General features: G+C 32.0%; 2 protein-coding genes, 1 long non-coding RNA gene and 1 pseudogene across 4 annotated transcripts; 3 read left to right on the forward strand and 1 right to left on the reverse strand.

Annotated features, from left to right (window-relative positions):
- Positions 1-2,545: 2,545 nt before the first annotated feature.
- Positions 2,546-7,656, reverse strand: LOC106345923. Its single transcript, XR_002664833.2, has 5 exons — positions 7,176-7,656; positions 6,940-7,051; positions 6,758-6,825; positions 6,576-6,665; positions 2,546-6,458 (listed from the first exon to the last, which is right to left on the reverse strand). It is a non-coding gene; the product is annotated as an uncharacterized LOC106345923 (long non-coding RNA).
- A 1,626-nt stretch (positions 7,657-9,282) lies between these two features.
- LOC106349617 (uncharacterized protein At1g24485) lies at positions 9,283-10,683 on the forward strand. Its single transcript, XM_048734920.1, has 3 exons — positions 9,283-9,346; positions 9,461-9,992; positions 10,539-10,683. Exons 1-3 carry the CDS (start codon positions 9,283-9,285, stop codon positions 10,681-10,683), a joined length of 741 nt encoding a protein of 246 aa, XP_048590877.1.
- Positions 10,684-10,685: 2 nt separating this feature from the next.
- On the forward strand, positions 10,686-12,153 carry BNAA06G01010D. The gene is made up of 4 exons (XM_013785141.3): positions 10,686-11,034; positions 11,297-11,329; positions 11,518-11,718; positions 11,822-12,153. The coding sequence occupies exons 1-4, from the start codon at positions 10,770-10,772 to the stop codon at positions 11,896-11,898; spliced, it is 576 nt and encodes a 191-aa protein (XP_013640595.1). The 5' UTR covers positions 10,686-10,769; the 3' UTR covers positions 11,899-12,153.
- Positions 12,154-13,878: 1,725 nt separating this feature from the next.
- On the forward strand, positions 13,879-16,666 carry LOC106345920 (annotated as a pseudogene). Its single transcript, XR_007340071.1, has 8 exons — positions 13,879-14,026; positions 14,110-14,310; positions 14,649-14,798; positions 14,883-15,068; positions 15,454-15,534; positions 15,751-15,951; positions 16,040-16,180; positions 16,303-16,666. The product of XR_007340071.1 is annotated as a protein DJ-1 homolog B-like (transcript).
- The last annotated feature ends 21 nt before the right edge of the window (positions 16,667-16,687 follow it).

The following is a 16,687-nucleotide window of genomic DNA, read 5'->3' on the forward strand; positions in this document are numbered from 1 at the left end:
TGATAAAATCCTATATAAATTGGATGATATTTTTTTCAAAACTCAATTCAAACTTTTGAATCAAACTTTGAAGCACGGGATTAATACTTTTTCAAAAGAGAATTTTTTTGTTTAACTTAGGTATAGTGAAGAGTTTATATCAATCTCAATGTGTTTAGTATATAATATATGATTGAATAACCCGCGGAAACCTGCAAGCTTGAAACTCAAATAATATATGTAAATTTATTTTGTTATTTAAATTGAATTACAGAAGTGGACTTGTATTTGAGCATCTTTTATACTAAACATTATTTGTTGCCCAAAAAAAATACTAATCATTATTTTGGATTTTAGTAATTGTGATTCATAAGTAAAAATCAAGTCAACTTATTTTTTTTATAAAAAAATGAGAGAATATGGAGCAATATTTTCTAAATTATTTGTATTTTTTAATTTTCCATAATATAGTTTAAGTGGTTGTATCCTAATTATAGTAAAAACTCAATTAAATAAGTTGGCCCGAGGATAATTTTTAACTAACTTCATATGCATTTTTTCAAATTTGTTCAGTACTTATATGTTAATATCGTTTTTTATGAACTGGAAATAATATAATATACTACTAAGTTTGATCGGTTCTATAGTAAAACATGATTTTGTGATAATTATTTATCATACTTCATTAACTCATATTTTTTAAATACATGTATTACTTACCAGACTATTTTAATTCAAATGACATATATTATTTAATGGTGATATGCACAATACAATTCGTTTTATATAGATATGAATTTAAAAATTAAAATAAATATTATATAATATATATATGGTCACATACATAATAGATTAGTTTATGGACCCACGAGTTTATATATTATTGCATCAAAAAAAATGTTGGTTAGTAAATCGTATATAAGATATCAATAACTAAATGGAAAAATTTATAATCAAGGGGTGAGATTTATAAAAGGTAATATAGTAGTTACCATAAATATAGGAATAGCACACTTATAATATCTAAAGAAAATAAGAGAAATTTATGAAAATATATTGTTAGGAGAAATTTAAGTAGGACCATAAATTATTAACTCTTAGAAAATAGTTCAAATAACGTTGTATAAGTAAAATTTTTAAGACTGTTTCCCTTTTAATAGAATAAATCGACGAAGCTTATAAATTGAACAAACGCGTCAATATTTTGTGGAATACCACAAAGGCGGTGCTATCAAAATTCATCGAAAGAATAATTGTTATTATATGTTCCACAATTTTATAGGTATTGGTATTTGATATTCGTTTATTATATAGTTTCTTTTTAACTTTAGTCAGTTTCGAGATTAATGAGAAAGATTCCTCAGTGCCAAGAATCGAAAAATCGATTGAGCAAATCTTGCAAACTGGTTTCATGGTTTGTCTCTAAATCCTCTTTTACTTTAACTTTTAACGCTTTGGTGGGTGCTTGCTTACTAGCATTTAATATTTACTTATTTAGCAACTATAATTATAAAAAATTGAGAAATTTTACATTTATAATAATGTATATCAGCTCTTATGGTAATACATTTATTGGGAAAATATTTTAAATTTAGTTAATAATAATAGTTTTAGTGTAATCTAAATATTTTCACAAATTTTAAATTTTACTAAAAGTGTTATTATTAACTAAACAATATATTTTTATTTTGGAAAAAGACTAGATGCAATAGTTAAGTTTTTTTTAACATATTGAAATTTATTCACAATACGAAGATAACATGTTAAACATCCATACCGCCAACGGAAAAGATCGGGTGCAATAGTTTGGTTTGTTTTCAACATAATAAAATTCATTCGCAATACGAAAAAATATGTTAAATACTCACCTCTAACGAACTTTTTCCAAAATAAAAATACATTGTTTAGTCAATAACAATAATTTTAGTATAATCTAAAATATGTAAGCTTAAAAGATTTTGTATTGTTAATATTTTTATTTATTGAAATAATTAAAAATTAATCTTAAATTAAAAAATATTTTACTGGGAAAATATTTTAAATTTAATATTTTAAGTTTAGATAATAATAATAGTTTTAGTGTAATCTAAATATTTTCACAAATTTTAAATTTTACTAAAAGTGTTATTATTAACTAAACAATATATTTTCATTTTGGAAAAAGACTAGATGCAATAGTTAGGTTTGTTTTTTAACATATTGAAATTCATTCACAATACGAAGAAAACATGTTAAACATCCACATCGCCAACGGAAAAGACCAGATGCAATAGCTTGGTTTGTTTTCAACATACTGAAATTCATTCACAATACGAAAAAAACATGTTAAACACTCGCCTCTAACGAATTTTTTCCAAAATGAAAATAAATTGTTTAGTCAATAGCAATAATTTTAGTATAATCTAAAATGTGTAAGCTTAAAATATTTTGTATTGTTAATTTTTTTATTTATTTAAATAATTAAAAAATAATCTTAAATCTGAAAATATTTTATATGGTAATACATTTATTGGGAAAATATTTTAAATTTAATATTTAAAGTTTAGTTGATAATAATAGTTGTGTAATCTAAATATTTTCACAAATTTTAAATTTTACTAAAAGTGTTATTATTAACTAAACTATATATTTTTATTTTGAAAAAAGACTAGATGCAATAGTTAGGTTTGTTTTTTAACATATTGAAATTCATTCACAATACGAAGAAAACATGTTAAACATCCACACCGCCAACGGAAAAGACCGGGTGCAATAGCTTGGTCTGTTTTCAACATATTGAAATTCATTCACAATACGAAAAAACATGTTAAACACTCGCTTCTAACGAACTTTTCCCAAAATGAAAATACATTGTTTAGTCAATAACAATAGTTTTAGTATAATCTAAAATGTGTAAGCTTAAAATATTTTGTATTGTTAATATTTTTATTTATTGAAATAATTAAAAATTAATCTTAAATTTGAAAATATTTTATTGGGAAACTATTTTAAATTTAATATTTTAAGTTTAGTTAATAATAATAGTTTTAGTGTAATCTAAATATTTTCACAAATTTTAAATTTTACTAAAAGTGTTATTATTAACTAAACAATATATTTTTATTTTGGAAAAAGACTAGATGCAATAGTTAGGTTTGTTTTTTAACATATTGAAATTCATTCACAATACGAAGAAAACATGTTAAACATCCACATCGCCAACGGAAAAGACCGGATGCAATAGCTTGGTTTGTTTTCAACATACTGAAATTCATTTACAATACGAAAAAAACATGTTAAACACTCGCCTCTAACGAACTTTTTCCAAAATGAAAATAAATTGTTTAGTCAATAGCAATAATTTTAGTATAATCTAAAATGTGTAAGCTTAAAATATTTTGTATTGTTAAATTTTTTATTTATTTAAATAATTAAAAAATAATCTTAAATCTGGAAATATTTTATATGGTAATACATTTATTGGGAAAATATTTTAAATTTAATATTTAAAGTTTAGTTAATAATAATAGTTTTAGTGTAATCTAAATATTTTCACAAATTTTAAATTTTACTAAAAGTGTTATTATTAACTAAACTATATATTTTTATTTTGAAAAAAGACTAGATGCAATAGTTAGGTTTGTTTTTTAACATATTGAAATTCATTCACAATACGAAGAAAACATGTTAAACATCCACACCGCCAACGGAAAAGACCGGGTGCAATAGCTTGGTCTGTTTTCAACATATTGAAATTCATTCACAATACGAAAAAACATGTTAAACACTCGCTTCTAACGAACTTTTTCCAAAATGAAAATACATTGTTTAGTCAATAACAATAGTTTTAGTATAATCTAAAATGTGTAAGCTTAAAATATTTTGTATTGTTAATATTTTTATTTATTGAAATAATTAAAAATTAATCTTAAATCTGAAAATATTTTATTGGGAAACTATTTTAAATTTAATATTTTAAGTTTAGTTAATAATAATAGTTTTAGTGTAATCTAAATATTTTCACAAATTTTAAACTTTACTAAAAGTGTTATTATTAACTAAACAATATATTTTCATTTTGGAAAAAGACTAGATGCAATAGTTAGGTTTGTTTTTTAACATATTGAAATTCATTCACAATACGAAGAAAACATGTTAAACATCCACATCGCCAACGGAAAAGACCGGATGCAATAGCTTGGTTTGTTTTCAACATACTGAAATTCATTCACAATACGAAAAACATGTTAAACACTCGCCTCTAACGAACTTTTTCCAAAATGAAAATAAATTGTTTAGTCAATAGCAATAATTTTAGTATAATCTAAAATGTGTAAGCTTAAAATATTTTGTATTGTTAAATTTTTAATTTATTTAAATAATTAAAAAATAATCTTAAATCTGAAAATATTTTATATGGTAATACATTTATTGGGAAAATATTTTAAATTTAATATTTAAAGTTTAGTTAATAATAATAGTTTTATTGTAATCTAAATATTTTCACAAATTTTAAATTTTACTAAAAGTGTTATTATTAACTAAACTATATATTTTTATTTTGAAAAAAAGACTAGATGCAATAGTTAGGTTTGTTTTTTAACATATTGAAATTCATTCACAATACGAAGAAAACATGTTAAACATCCACACCGCCAACGGAAAAGACCGGGTGCAATAGCTTGGTCTGTTTTCAACATATTGAAATTCATTCACAATACGAAAAAACATGTTAAACACTCGCTTGTAACGAACTTTTTCCAAAATGAAAATACATTGTTTAGTCAATAACAATAGTTTTAGTATAATCTAAAATGTGTAAGCTTAAAATATTTTGTATTGTTAATATTTTTATTTATTGAAATAATTAAAAATTAATCTTAAATCTGAAAATATTTTATTGGGAAACTATTTTAAATTTAATATTTTAAGTTTAGTTAATTATAATAGTTTTAGTGTAATCTAAATATTTTCACAAATTTTAAATTTTACTAAAAGTGTTATTATTAACTAAACAATATATTTTCATTTTGGAAAAAGACTAGATGCAATAGTTAGGTTTGTTTTTTAACATATTGAAATTCATTCACAATACGAAGAAAACATGTTAAACATCCACATCGCCAACGGAAAAGACCGGATGCAATAGCTTGGTTTGTTTTCAACATACTGAAATTCATTCACAATACGAAAAAAACATGTTAAACACTCGCCTCTAACGAACTTTTTCCAAAATGAAAATAAATTGTTTAGTCAATAGTAATAATTTTAGTATAATCTAAAATGTGTAAGCTTAAAATATTTTCTATTGTTAAATTTTTTATTTATTTAAATAATTAAAAAATAATCTTAAATCTGAAAATATTTTATATGGTAATACATTTATTGGGAAAATATTTTAAATTTAATATTTAAAGTTTAGTTAATAATAATAGTTTTAGTGTAATCTAAATATTTTCACAAATTTTAAATTTTACTAAAAGTGTTATTATTAACTAAACTATATATTTTTATTTTGAAAAAAGACTAGATGCAATAGTTAAGTTTGTTTTTTAACATATTGAAATTCATTCACAATACGAAGAAAACATGTTAAACATCCACACCGCCAACGGAAAAGACCGGGTGCAATAGCTTGGTCTGTTTTCAACATATTGAAATTCATTCACAATACGAAAAAACATGTTAAACACTCGCTTCTAACAAACTTTTTCCAAAATGAAAATATATTGTTTAGTCAATAACAATAGTTTTAGTATAATCTAAAATGTGTAAGCTTAAAATATTTTGTGTTGTTAATATTTTTATTTATTGAAATAATTAAAAATTAATCTTAAATCTGAAAATATTTTATTGGGAAACTATTTTAAATTTAATATTTTAAGTTTAGTTAATAATAATAGTTTTAGTGTAATCTAAATATTTTCACAAATTTTAAATTTTACTTAAAGTGTTATTATTAACTAAACAATACATTTTCATTTTGGAAAAAAGACTAGATGCAATAGTTAGGTTTGTTTTTTAACATATTGAAATTCATTCACAATACGAAGAAAACATGTTAAACATCCACACCGCCAACGGAAAAGACCGGGTGCAATAGCTTGGTTTGTTTTCAACATATTGAAATTCATTCACAATACGAAAAAAACATGTTAAACACTCGCCTCTAACGAACTTTTTCCAAAATGAAAATACATTGTTTAGTCAATAACAGTAATTTTAGTATAATCTACAATGTGTAAGCTTAAAATATTTTGTATTGTTAATATTTTTATTTATTGAAATAATTAAAAATTAATCTTAAATCTGAAAATATTTTATATGATAATACATTTATTTGGAAAATATTTTAAATTAGCTTTAAAATCCAAAAAATTGTGAAAAAAATGAGTTTTCAAGAAAAAGACCTTGTTCAAAGCCCATATCTTCTTGGGCCAAGACTTGTGTCGAGGAAGTAGAGATATCTCGAAGAGAGATGCGACATCTTTCGATAGGCTCTGAGATGAAGGAAAGAGTGTTAGTGACTGGTTTCTCTCTGTAAGATATTCCGCAGAGCTTTGCTCGAGAGTGAATAAACAACAATTTATTGTATAAAGAAATTGAGGGAGACTCACCAGTCAAAACGGAACATAGGATGGATCACAATCTTCACCTTGTTTTGTTCCTTGACGCTTCCTCCTAAACTTGCACTGTTCCTGAGCAACCTAATTTCAACAATCATCAACCTCAATCAAAGCTCTGTGTAAGTAAACATTTCATATAAAATACCAAAGAAAAAAAAAAGTAATCAACTCACAAACAGATGTTGTCCCAACCACACTTTTAATTACAGAACGTTTAATGTGCTTTTTCTTCCTTATTTACCTGATGAATACAAAAAAAAAAACAATAGCTGCTGATAAATGAAAAGTAGTCTTTGACAAAGAAAATTAGTGGAAACCTAAAAAGTCAAATAAACTAAAAGCATAGTGACAATACCGCAACGATACAGGAACGAACAGTTCTGGCCTTGGAGCCCCCTTTTGCATCTTCTTTTCGATGGCATTTGAACTCCTGTCCGAAAATTTCCTTTTGAAGTTATCAACATTGTCTGTTTTTATTAAAAAAAAAAGCTTTCATCAGACAAAATCAAAGCTACTTGTAAAAATAATAATGGGACACCTAAGGATCATTTTCTTGAGATGGTTCGGAATCAAGAATTGTCGTTTACTCACCCAGTATTCCACACGAGATTGGTTTTCGAGGGAGAAGAAGCAGTGAGGCAGTTCGCACCAGAGAGTCAGCTGGGTGATAATTGAACTCATCTTGCTGTTACGAAAGATGAAGAGCAAAGGTAGAGAAGAAGATAGAGAGAAAAAGAGGTTAAACCTCCGTATTTTTCACTGGGTTGGTGTGCTTAAACCAGTCTTAATTGTAGACGGCACCAATTTTAAATGAGAGCGCTACATTGGGCAGTGTAACTTTTAATGCTGTAAAAGAAAAAAAATTAAATTATTCACAACGGTAACAAGTTTTTTTGTAACGGTCGTATTTACACTTAATGTGTAATGACTTATTTATCAAGGTAAAAAAAAAAAAGAAACCATTTGAGTGGACTGGACCAGGCCTTCACTGGGCTTTAAAAGATTTTACAGCCTATTCACTTGTCCAAGCCGTAGTTGGCTTGGGCATTTTATCCGGACCCGAGGAACCGATCCGAAACCGATCCAAAAAATCTCGATCTGATCCGAAACCGACCCGATCTTATTATCCTATTGGGTCTTTTATAAAGGACCCGCGGATCTTGAACCCGACCCGACCCGAACCCAAAACCCGAGTGGGTTACCCGAAAATCCGAAACTTCTAATATTATATATATATGGGTGTTTCAGTTTATTTTTGGTATTATAGGTATTTTTTTAAGTTTCAAATTTTTATTTTTGGGTATAGTTTTGGGTTTCGGATAAAAAACTAGATTTTCAAAAATATAATTAGGATAATCGGATAAAATTTTGGATATTTTTATGTCTTTGGATCAGATTTTAGATAAAATTTATCATATTTTCGAGTATTTAAATATATTCAAGTATTTTCTATGTATTTTAGGTATTTTTTGGGTTAGACCCGAACAGAACCCGATCCGTAACTGAACCGAATCCGAATCGACAAACTCTAATTACCCTATTGGGTCCAACTATCTAAGATCCGATCCGGACCCGAAAAATCCGAACCGACCCCGTACCGAGAATTTTAAATTACCCTATCGGATACTAAACTCTTAGATCCGAAAAATTCGGATCCGCAATGATCCAATCCGAATCCGATCCGAAGATCCGAATGCTCAGACCTACTCCGTAGTATAGAGTATATACAGAGTCATAGAGAGAGATAAACATAACATCTCTCATGCAGAAAACTTGTAATCACACAACAAAACCAGAACCAATCATTTTCAATATTTTCCCAACTATCACTGTTAGTAGTATTGTCCAAAATAATATATAGTATATTTTTCTCTAAACCTCACTTTAACATATACACACTCAGAAATCTTATTAGATTTTTTTTTTGTGGAGGATTCAAATCACAACAAGTAAAAATCTTAATAACAATCATATTTGATATTACAAGTATATTTTAGTATTATTCACTTTATTTTATATTTTAGTATATTTTGCTATTTCTAATAATTTTAATCTTTTCATATTTCGAATGTATTTCAAATGCTTAAATAATTTTAAAATTCAGATATTTCAAGTAATAAATATACATATTAAATCATAGAGTCCCTAAATCATACCAACTTTTTAGATATTTATAAACAAAACTGGGAACAGCACGAAATGGACCAAAAGAACAGTGGAAGTCTTTCAATTTTTAAATATATCTACTCAGAACCAATCAGTTCTTATCTTGAACAATCTAAATATCTGAACACAAGATCTATCCACACTTATACCATCATATATATGCAGGAATTTATGTATAAATTAAATTTGGATGAACATGGCTGTTTCTTTCCAAGTAGTGGGCCCAATTCGTTTTATTTTTATTAAAATTTAGTACCAAAAAAGAAATAAATGTAATGGACGGCAACCATACAAAAGCCGCTGACTTATAAAATGTACATTCTATGAGTCAAGAAAATAAAAAATTACACCACACTGAAGAATAGTCTAAACTTACGTTCAATAATAGTTAGAAGGATCATTCGTAGTCGACAAAGTCAATAATCAACTAACATACCGCGAGACCCATAATATTATTATAAGTCAAGTAAACCATATATATATTACGTGCGTATGAGTGCATGTAAACTAAGTAACTTGTTGAATGTTGATCATGGCAGTGCTTCTTCTTCTCACTCTCCTGTCTCTCTCCTCCCCAATCCTTTCCCTCTCAAAATGTATTAACAAATAAAATTCCTTATATTTCATACATATTAATCTTATTTTATCTTAAAGTTGATCTATTCAATTAAATCTTATCTCTAATCTTTTTTTTTCATACTTATCATTAGCTATAAACATCGACTGTGGAGCATCAGAATCCTACTTGGACTCCGACAAAGTAAAATTATGGGCCGGAGACAAAGGCTTCACCACCACCGGTAAGTCATTCGGAAATAGTCTAAAGAATCCGCTCAACACCCTCCGGTTCTTCCCCTCAGGTAATAAAAATTGCTACAGCAACATTCCGGTGACAAAAAGCCGTAAAACACTCGTTAGAACATTGTTTTTCTACGGGAACTACGACGATCGTTCCTCGGCGCCCTCTTTCGACGTTGTTTACGACGGGAAACACCGTGACAATGTTGTATTTACTAATGTGTCGCAGCTCAATAATAGGGCGATTTTTATATCGGAGGTGATATATTTTCCGGCCAGTGAGGATATCAGCGTTTGCCTCATCCGTACGTCTAAGTCAGATGTTCCTTTTATATCTTCCATTGAAGTTTACGGTTTGGATGCTGACATGTACGACGGTGTTGGACCTGACGAAGGTCTCCTCCGCAGAAATCTAGATCTGTATGGTTTCAAAAACGTTAAAAGGTACGAGTTAGCACTCAATTTATATTTGACAATTCTATTTAAGTGCCTGAATATTATAAATGGTCTTATAAATGTCGTTTTTTTAATCTTTCAGATGGACTAACATTTCTTTTTCTTTCTCTTTTGTGTATTTTGGTGGACTGTCTGAATTTACATCTTGCAGTATGAGTTCTTAATAAAAAAAATCACACTTTCGTTGGCTTATTAGAACAATCCCTAATGGAGAGTTCTCTCCGTAGAGTTGTCAAAATACATAACATGAAGGGAAATTATATTTTATTAACCATAAAAAAACATAAATTCACTAACTAACCAAAATCTCAGCTTCTCTTCATATCTCTCTACAAATCTAATTTTTATTTTTGGCTATTTGGCAAATAATCACTATCATATATGTATTTTGAGAACTCCATAAAAAAACTTTCCATTGAAAATGCTCTTAGTCTCTTTGGCTGATTATTCTGTCAGGTTATTAGGTTCATTGTACACCAGCCGAATTAACTTTTGTTTTTGTTCCTTTTGTTGGTTTGTTTCAATTTATTTTAGGGACACATTCGGTAGGTTATGGTTCCCGTTAGAGCCCAACGACACAGGATACACCGAGTTAAAAACCTTAGCCCCATCGATTGACATCACCGGGGTCCCCAATAAACCCCCCGCAAATGTTAGGCTTTGTCGCAAGATACCATAACATTCACTACCAAAACCTTACCCTTAGCTGGCAGGCAGATTTACTTGGCTCTATACTTCTCTGAGCCCAAAAGTCTAGGTCGGACCATGAAACGGTCGTTCAATGTTTTTCTGGACGACAAGCAACTAAATTCAGCTCCCATCGTACCGGTTTTCGGGAAAGTTACAGAGTTGGTCGTAAGAGACATCGTAGCCACTTGGCAGTCTAAGGTGATCTTTCGATCTACCAGCGACTCGATGTTGCCTCCAATCGTCAACGCTATGGAGCTATATTCGATAAGTAAGGGTGTCGGTGGTGATTACGGAGGAGGAGGACAAAGCGGTGACGACCCTGATGATGATCGTAACAAAGGTTGTTTTTGTAATTAAAGATTTATTTATACACATATTGTTTTTTAAAAAATAACCAAAAAACCTTAAACATGACATCTTTTTTTTTCAGTTAAAAAAAAATATGTTCCGGCGTTTTATCAAATAAAAAAATTGTTTTACCAAAAAAAAATCTTCGGACTCTTATAATTGTAGAATGTATAGAGTGATGATAATTAGATGTAAATGTACCATTTGAAAGCTATCCTTTTTTATTTTGTTATTAATCATGGTTATTATTTCAGGTCGCGAAAAAAAGAAACCAAAACCAAACGAAGGTTTGTACTTGCAATTTGTATCCATTTCTGTTCTGTAGTTACTTTTAGCTAATTCATTTCTATAATTAATCAGATATACAAACTGAGTATTAATAATTTATATAAGTATAATAATTTTCATTTCTTATTCTATTAAAGTAACATATGATGATTATAAATGTAACCTAAACCATTTGCTCCTTTGCTAGACGCTCGTTTAAAATTTGAGGCAGCGAAGCAAGCTGCAACAGCAACACAGCAGGGGAAACCCAAGCCCAAGTTACGAGTCATTCTTAGCGCTTCGTTGGCCTCTGCCTTTGCAGCTATCTCATCAGTGTTTTTGGCTATTTTCTGTAAGAGGAGTCAAAATGCTAAGTCCCAATCCAACACGGAACCAGCCACGTCGACAGGTACCGCTAATATCCTGATGCAAATAATCTATATAAACACATTTTTAATCTCAACTCTTTGATTGATATTATATATTTTGGGATTGTCCTATGTTTTTTTTAGGGTCTGCAGCAGAGGCAGGGGTAGAACCGCTGGTCGGACAGCAATTGGCGAGCGACAGTAAGCCACCCAGGAAATGATAAGACGGGTGTGGTTTGATTCAAATGTTGTTCATCTAAATGATCACCATCAGCTTGGAGCCGCCTAGACACCATTGCCTTGATGAAAGCTGTTCAAATTATTTGTTGATGCAAAAAGGGTTCTTAAGTCAAAAATATAGTCAAATAAATGTAACTAACTATATATTGTTGTTGTCAAAGTTTTGTGTGGGAGTTAAAATGTTGTCAATTTAAATGATAATTTTTAAATACTTCAATAATATTCTATTGCAAAGATTTGTTGCTACGGTTAAGACGTAGCACATAGCAAACTTTCACACGAACTGCTACGTTTTACCTTTGTTGCAAATTTACCATGATATTTTCACGGTAAGATCGTGGCTACCGTAGCAATTTTGTAGTAATTTGCCATGTTTTTTACACATTTTGCCCTGTTTCTCGTTTTGTTGCAAAACTGTATTTGCTTTTTCATTATGCTACGAAAATTCCATGTCAAAATTGTGACTGGCCGTTTTTATTGTCTTCACTTTAGTCTATATATATAGCGTATTATATAAGATTTGCTAATCCAAATCCATATCAAACCGACTTTATCAAAAAAGAAAAGAAAATCAATTTGACTTTCTTTCAACTATTTGCAATCTCAAAATCCACAATTAAACAGTCGACTGTTTATCAAACCACAGTATAACAGTACACACAGTATTAATTGTACAATGTATAAATATTTAAATTTGTATGATTTTCACATGATGCAAAAGCAGTCTTTTTGAACAACAACGTTTGCTAAACACAACGTCTGAGCCAATCGAGAGAGAAAAGTTAGAGAGAGAAAAGTCTTTGCAAGGGGGATCCGGCGGTCGGCCGGCGCGTGAGCGTCCGTGCCGTCGCCGGAGCCCTTTTCCCTTCGGTAAAATCTTCCGGTCATGTCGCTCTTCTTCTTATTCGTTTGCCGTTTTGCGGAGTTCAGATCAGCAACCAACCGGTGTGGTTCTGGTACGGAAGTCGCGGCGTGGCTTGCGGGTAGGAGGGGGGTGTCTTTAGTTTCGAGGTCTAGCTCCGGGAGACGGAGGCTCTCACAGATCCGTCGCCGCCGGTCCTTTGTCTCCGCGGCGGGGAAGCTTCTTTAGTTCCGCCGTCGTCGGATCCAGCTTCCGGGGGGTAAAGGCTATCACAGCTTTACGTCGTCGGCTTCCGTTCCCTAGTCTTTTAGGGTTTAGATTTTTCCGTTGTTTCTTTTTAGTTCGGCGTCTAGTTGCGGTTTTGAGTTTTTTTTCTGGTCGCGTCGGTGGAGATGTAGATCTCCGTCGGTTTGTGTCAGGTTGCATGCTTTGGGCGGTTGCGGTGAACGGGGGTGGATGAGATCTCGCCTCGGCGATTGATTCTCTCCGGCAATAGAGTCCCATTAGCGCTTGACGGTGAAGAGGTTCGAATCTTCGGAGTTCCGGTGCGGCCGGTTGTTCCGATAGTTTCGATTTCCGGTGAGGAAGAGAAGCGGATGAGACGTGACGATCTCGCGACACGTGACCCTCGTCGTTGAGGATGTTGACAAGTGTCCACGCGATGAATTGTTGGATTTGCGAGGCGGCCGCGCTTCACTCCCGCTTGGTGTCTAGGGTTTCTCAAGGTGGGCCGCTGGATATGGGCCCAATTGTGTAACGATTTTTAGCCCGTCAGGTTTAGTGGGCTTTTGTTGTAATTTGTATCTGGGCTTGGCCCGTTTCTTTAAATTAAAAAACTATTGACGGAAAAAAAAAAGCAGTCTTTTTGAACTCATTTCAAAATAAAAATAGGTGCAAAACACAACTGGGGTTTATATTTTGGTAAAATTAGAAAATATAAAATGATTTTATCAAACTAACAATTTCTCTTTAGGGGAGGTGTTGTATTATTTACCAAAGCACGGAAAACGACAACAAGTGCATTAATAAAACTAAGAACCGGGACGTTGTTCTCCCTCTTAACCAACAAACTACATGCCGTCTTCCATCGACCAAAACACGTGTTTACTCGTCAATGGCGTCGTCGTCGTGGTGTCACAGCTACTTTAGTGTCACTCCATTTCTCATCTCCGAGACGAACTTCTCTTCTCGTGAATCGACGATCCTTCTCCGTCTCCGCGACTATGGCTTCTTCACCTACTAAGAAGGTACGAAGATCGCTTTCTTCATTTCCTTTATAATCGATCCTGTACTTTTCTCCTGATGATTGTTTTTTTTGTTCGTGCTCTAGGTTTTGATTCCCGTTGCGCATGGTACGGAGCCGTTCGAAGCGGTGGTGATGATCGATGTGCTGCGGCGAGGCGGCGCGGATGTAACGGTGGCCTCCGTGGAGAATCAGGTTGGCGTCGATGCGTGCCATGGGATCAAGATGGTGGCGGATACTCTTCTCTCTGATATCACCGACTCCGTTTTCGACCTTATCATGCTCCCTGTACGTCGCTGATTCTCTGGATCCATCTAGTGAACACGTTGTTATTGCGCAATTAAGGATTCGATTGAATAGAATCGTTGTTATGCCTTTGTGAAGGCAAGCTTATGGAGCTACAGACTATGGATAAATGATCAATACATATATTTTTTCTTCAATTAATTTAGGGCTGAGTAATCTATACATGCTAACCATTTAAAATTTTGGGGGCAAATGATAATGTTTCATATTTTTAATGCTAGATCATAGCTTTACTTGTATCAGTTTCATATTTTAATTATGAAACATTTAAGAATTTAGTAGCTAATTTTGTTTTTTTGTGTGATATTGTTTGGTGGAAGGGAGGACTACCTGGGGGAGAGACTCTTAAGAACTGTAAACCTCTGGAGAATATGGTCAAGAAACAAGACGCAGATGGACGGGTTAACGCTGCTATCTGTTGTGCTCCGGCGTTGGCGCTTGGTACTTGGGGTCTGCTAGAGGGTAAAAAAGTATGTATGCAGTGATTTGTATCCAAGAAATTATTTGTTTGGAGTTTGTATTTTGGGTGTATGAATCATATTTGTTACTTGTAGGCAACATGTTACCCAGTTTTTATGGAGAAGCTTGGAGCAACCTGTGCAATAGCTGTTGAGTCGAGAGTGGAAATTGATGGGAGGATAGTGACCAGTAGAGGGCCTGGAACTACTATGGAGTTCTCTGTCAAGCTTGTGGAGCAACTTTTTGGGAAAGAGAAAGCTGCTGAAGTCTCTGCTCCATTGGTATGTCTTCTTCTATCAAACCTCACATCAAATCCACATATTGGGAAATGTAGTCCTTGGCAAAGAAGGGTACTGTTAGTTTATGTAGCTGTTTATAATGTGATGCTCTGTAATGACATGTTACTAATGTTAGGGCTGCAACTTGATATAAGGGAGTAACCTTTTTTCTACCTCATTATTAATGGGATTGCCTTGAATCTGAGGTCTGTAAAAGGCTGAAATTTCCAGCATTTGTTCCCGTTGGCTGGTTTTGAGAGATTACATATAATTGAAAGCTATAGGATACATGAACTTCATATTTCCACAAGGAAAAAACGATTCTTTGGTAGCATATTCGTTGTTCCGTGGTATCCCCTTACACTCTCTTCTTCCCTTTTGACATCAGGTGATGCGTCCCAACCCTGGTGATGAGTACACTATTACTGAGCTTAACCAAATAAAGTGGTCGTATGAGAATACCCCACAGGTAACTTACTACTATTGCCTTGCAAGAGTTCTATTTTGATGGTTAATTTGAGTTGTAATGTGAGATAATTTGGTAGCTTCTGCTACTTCAGGTGGTTATATGATGAGTATCTAAACGAAAAAGTTGACTGGCAAAACAGCGCACACTTTTGCTTATGTATATGTTTTGTTTTAACATTTTTCTGTTCACTGAGAGTCATTTGGTTTTCCTTTTCAGATTCTTGTGCCCATTGCAGATGGCTCTGAGGAAATGGAAGCTGTTGCGATCATTGATGTTCTGAGACGGGCAAAAGCAAATGTTGTCGTTGCTGCTCTTGGTAACAGTTTGGAAGTGGTAGCATCTCGTAAAGTCAAGCTAGTGGCAGATGTGCTTCTCGATGAGGCTGAAAAGAATTCATACGATCTGATTGTGTTGCCTGTGAGTGCTAACTTCTTCAAACGACAGATGAATATATAATGTCAAGTAGTTGAATTAAATCAACATGATAAATTTCTTTAATTCACAGGGTGGTCTCGGTGGCGCTGAAGCATTTGCAACTTCAGATAAGCTAGTGAATATGTTAAAGAAGCAGGCGGAATCAAACAAACCATATGGGGCTATTTGTGCATCTCCTGCTCTGGTCTTCGAGCCACACGGTTTACTCAAGGTACAGAGAAAGCGAGAGAGAAATACACATTGGTAACTAATAGTAGAGAGTGATCATATGAAATGTTTGGTAACCTTTCTACTGTTTTCACCTTCATAACATTTTTATGAATGTTTGTTTAGGGTAAGAAGGCGACAGCTTATCCAGCAATGTGCAACAAATTGTCGGACCAGAGTCACATCGAGCATAGAGTATTGGTGGACGGTAATCTCATAACGAGCAGGGGACCTGGAACCTCGTTGGAGTTTGCACTTGCAATCGTGGAGAAGTTTTATGGTCGCGAGAAAGGACTTCAGCTCGCAAAGGCAACTCTTGTGTAAACTCAGTGAAGTAAGTATCTAAGATAAGAGTGTCTTTAATAAGAAAAAATGTTTTAGTATGAAGCTATCGATGTGTTGACCTTTATTGTAATGTGCTTTGCGCTGAGTGTGATGCTTAATCATGTCTTATAAATAAAAAGAGGAGGTTACTCAGTTTTTATCAGAAGTTTCTTTTGCTTCAGTGTTC

This window comes from Brassica napus, chromosome A6, assembly GCF_020379485.1.
Source record: "Brassica napus cultivar Da-Ae chromosome A6, Da-Ae, whole genome shotgun sequence".
Classification (NCBI taxonomy): domain Eukaryota; kingdom Viridiplantae; phylum Streptophyta; class Magnoliopsida; order Brassicales; family Brassicaceae; genus Brassica; species Brassica napus.